Source organism: Nannochloropsis gaditana (assembly GCF_000240725.1).
Source record: "Nannochloropsis gaditana CCMP526 unplaced genomic scaffold scaffold948, whole genome shotgun sequence".
Classification (NCBI taxonomy): Eukaryota; class Eustigmatophyceae; order Eustigmatales; family Monodopsidaceae; genus Microchloropsis; species Microchloropsis gaditana.
In genome coordinates, this window is record NW_005803005.1 from 5,322 (window position 1) to 9,799 (window position 4,478).

Here is a 4,478-nt window from a genome sequence, read left to right on the forward strand (position 1 = left end):
CTCCTGCGCGCTCCCCTTGTGAGCCACGCCCAAGGACGTAGGGTGCAAAGGTGGCAAAGTGATGGCCAGCTCCATCAAGGCTGTGGGCTCTCCCAGCATGAGGCTCAGAGATTGGAGCCCCTCAGCTGTCACATGATTTCCCCGCAGATCAAGGCTTTCCAAGGCGACGTGCCCCCCTTCAGCACCAACCACCTCGGAGATAGCGTGAAAACCGTCGTCCCTAAGTTTGTTGTGGGCCAGACCAAGTTGTTTCAGTTTCGACCCGGGCGATGCAGGGGGGAAAAGGCCGTGGATGTGCCCCATTACTCCTTCGTCCGTGATCAGATTTCCGTCCAATACCAGCTGCTTTAACGGACACCCCGCATTCAAATCTGCGTAAACCCGCACGCCTCGTACTAGCTCAGCGAGCCCATCGTCGCCCAAGCCGTTGTAGCTGAGATCAAGGCTGGTGAGATGGAAGGTCCAGAGCAGCATGTCATTCCGCTTGAGGCTCCCGCCGTGTTCCACAAGGTAGTCCTTGGCTGGGAAAGCGTGCTCCGTCGATGCCTCTGTTTGTGCTCGGATTACGCTGCCTACTCCTGGGCATGCGGCGCTCGCAAAAGGAGAAGACGAGGAAGTGGACTCTGCTGATAGATCTGCGGCGAACATTCCCCCAAGACCTGCTGCACCAGCGTCCCCCAAATTATTCCGGCCTAAATTTAAGAGACCTGGGCCATTTTTCGCGCGAAGAAGCTTGCTCAACACGAGGGCAACTTCCGGTCCCAAGGCATTGTCACTTAGGTCCAAAGAACCCCCGGCAAAGTGTGGAAGATGGGATAGGCAGTCGACCAAGGCGGTAACGTGATCGATAGTGAGGTTGCAGTGACGTAGGACCAGATGTCGTAGCGCGGACGACTTCAAATTTTGTTTTATTTCCTTGGTGAACACGCACAAGGCGTCTTTCTGCTCTGTCGACTCTGATAAAGCGACTGATGGTATCGCGCAGGTGCTCGAAAAGTCAGCGTCTGTAAAGGACAAGGTGTGCAGAACCTCGTTCTCCGCTAAGATCTGTCCGAGCTGTCGCATCCCCTCAGTTCCCGGACGGGACGCGGGTAAATGCAAGCCCTGAATACGAGTGCTGCGGCTTAATGTCAAAGCAACGGCACATACTTCTACTTCGGTAGTTCCAGGCGGCAACGTCACTATTCCTATCCTTTTTTGTGATCCTTCCACGGAAGGAGCTGACTGCAGTTCAAGCGCCCGAACCATAGCATTCAAAGGTCTGATATTTAATGCTTGACATGCCAATACGTAAGTATGCAACTCTCGATTGTTCTCATTCTTGTCATGATCCATTTGTGATGACATCTGGCTTTGTTTTGCCTGATGGATAACAAAGAAAAAAAGGCAGTGATTAGATACTTAGATCGGAAAACGAGGAAAATACGAGAGAATGAGAAAGCGAATACCAGAAAGACAACGAGGCCTAGAACCAAAATAAAATTTATTCTAATCTCTACGTCTTCCTAATCTATGCAGCCAGTCGATAGGATAGTTGGAACTTTTTGCCTGTACGCGGAAGAGCAACTAGTACCCTGAACGGGCCAGTAAAATCTGGCCAGCTCGATACCTTCTCTGCCTCGCAACGGCAAACCCTCCCGACGAGCATTAAGCCAAATTATGCTTCTATCCGCTTTATATTCATAGACACATTGCGACCATGCAGCACGGCCCCGTGCTCGTCACCAGCGCCGTTTGCCCGTGGTGGAGTGCATCTTGAATGGAATATGGGCCGGTAAAGTCTCGCCAGGGGGAGGGCTCGAAAACGGCGAACAGGAACAGGGGCGACCCTCCTTGGGAATGAGGAGGGGGAAGGCCAGGTCAGCTTAAGAAAGGGCGGGATCTGGCGTCGCGTTGGTGTGAGGAATCGTTAAGGATGCTCGTTGCATCACTCATGACGCGTGCGGAACGCCATTATGTGTGGTTGTCAAAATAGGCAGCCTCTCGCCTACCTGACTGAGCCTAGGCTGTCCTCGCTCGTAACTCGCAACATCGTGCAGAAAAAAGACAACTCAATTTCCTACCAAATTTACGTCTACACATTCTTACCTTCATATCTTCACAGGTTAATATCGCCGTGCCACCCCTAGACTTCAAGCAATGAGTCTGCAACCGCATCTCGCTTTGCTTGGAATGGCGGGCTCATTGGTCGTGGCCGACCGCCTGCGTTCGGGACCAGGCAGGAAAAGCCGCGCGAAGGACTCTCATAGGCATTTACCACCTACATCACGCTCCGCAAATTGCGAAGCAAGTGGCGGCAAGCGAGAGCTGTCCCCTGTTGAGCAGCTGGAGGACATGCGGACAACACCTATCAAATGCCGGGACGGAACCCTGGTCTATCCGTACTCGCTACCCACGCGGGATGCGCAATTGAACCGCCTGAAAAAAGAAAAATTTGATGTCCTGGTCATCGGAGGTGGCTGCGTAGGGTCTGGTGTCGCGTTGGACGCCCAAATACGGGGCCTGAAGACCGCCATGGTCGAGGCCAACGATTTCTCCGCCGGTACGTCGGGGCGGTCCACCAAATTGATTCACGGGGGCATACGGTACCTGGAGACAGCCTTTTGGAAACTGGACTATGGCTCTTTTGCTCTGGTTCAAGAAGCTCTGGAGGAGCGCGCCCACATGCTGAACGCAGCTCCGTACATGAACTCGCCGTTACCGATCATGATTCCGATTTACAAGTGGTGGGAGGTGCCGTATTTCTGGGCAGGCGCCAAGGCCTACGACCTGGTGGCGAGCAGACAGAAATCCGTGCCTTCCTCTCACTACATGGACGTGGACGAGGCTTTGTTCCAATTTCCCATGCTGCGCGGGAAGGGGTTGAAAGGCGCTATCATTTACTACGATGGGCAGATGAATGATACGCGGATGGGCCTTACCATCGCCTTGACAGCGGCGCAAGAAGGCGCCGCGATTGCGAATCGAGTGGAAGTGGTGTCCCTCCTCAAAGACCCGGGGACCGGGCAGGTGAATGGGGCGCGGGTTCAGGACCGACTCACAGGGGTGGAATGGGACATCGCCGCCAAAGTGGTGGTCAACGCCACGGGCGTCTTCGCCGACAAAATCCGGAAATTCGACGACCCCAAGGCGGTGGAATTGATCGAACCAGCCGCCGGGGTGCACGTCATGTTCCCTGCCCATTTTTCCCCGGCAAAAATGGGCCTGATTGTCCCGAAAACCACCGACGGGCGGGTCCTTTTCTTCCTGCCCTGGGAGGGGTGCACGTTGGCGGGAACCACGGACTCGCACTCGGACATCACCATGCACCCCCAGCCCACGGCCCAGGAGGTGAACTTTATCATGCAGGAGACGAATCGGTACCTGACCACGAACGTGGCAGCCAAGGACCTGATCGCCGCCTGGTCGGGCTTGCGTCCGCTGGTGAAAGACCCGGAGAAGATCAAGGAAGGCACAGCCGCCCTCTCCCGGAACCACGTGATCGAGGTCTCCGAGACAGGGAAGTTGATCACCATCACGGGCGGCAAATGGACCACCTATCGACGCATGGCGGAAGACACCGTCGACCGGATTTTGCAGGAGCACGCAGGGCTGCTGGCCAACGGAGACGTGAGCCCCCAGGCGAGTACGTGGAACCGGAAGCTGCTCGGAGCCGACCGCGCCGGCATCGTCTGTGCGCAGAAATTCAACCAGATCGGGATCACCCTCCGGAACGACTACGAACTCCCCGAGGACGTGTCGGCCCATTTGGTCAAGAGCTACGGGACGCGGGCTTTGCAGGTGGCCGAATGGGTCCGCGCTGGCTACCTAGACACGAAACCAGGCAAGGCGAAACGCCTGCACTCGCGCTACCCCTTTTTGGAGGCGGAGGTAATATTTGCCGTGGACCAGGAATACGCCCTCAAGCCCATGGATATCTTGGCGCGTCGGACCCGTCTGGCCTTTCTCGACACAGAGGCGGCCCGGGCAGCCGTGCCCCGGGTGGTGAAGCTGATGGGCGACTTGTTGGGATGGTCCTGGCGTCAGCGGACCATGGAGAAGGCGGAAGCATTGGCGTTTTTGGAGACCATGAATGTAGAAAAGACGGCCCTGTTGAAGAAGTAGGGGTGGGATGGTTGGATGAAGGAGGAAAACTTGGGGAGGTGAGAGGTGAGGGAGGAAGGGCGGCAAGGAAGAGTATATACTTACAGTGGAAAGCGTGCAGGTGTACAGATTGAAGGAAACAATGGAGATATCTTTGGCAGTTGAAAACCGTGTTCGAATCATGCTCTTCTACTCTCCAACTGAGACGAAATTTATAGCGCCATGTCGCTTCTGACTACCAGGCTTAGGAAGGCCTCATCACAAGCTGGATCGGTTCGAATTAAGCAGGCACTGAAGCCAAGCTTGCAAGACAGCCACCTTTTAATTCTCTCAAAACACTTTCTCAATTCAGCCCGGTAAATATGCCGATTCACAGCGGCCAAGATAGAGGGGAG

The 4,478-nt window shown here is 55.2% G+C and overlaps 1 protein-coding gene across 1 annotated transcript; it reads left to right on the forward strand.

Annotated features, from left to right (window-relative positions):
• Window positions 1–2,172: 2,172 nt before the first annotated feature.
• G3PDH (glycerol-3-phosphate dehydrogenase) lies at window positions 2,173–4,104 on the forward strand (the record flags this gene model as incomplete). The annotated part of the gene is made up of 1 exon (XM_005853330.1): window positions 2,173–4,104. The coding sequence occupies one exon, from the start codon at window positions 2,173–2,175 to the stop codon at window positions 4,102–4,104; it is 1,932 nt and encodes a 643-aa protein (XP_005853392.1).
• Window positions 4,105–4,478: the final 374 nt, after the last annotated feature.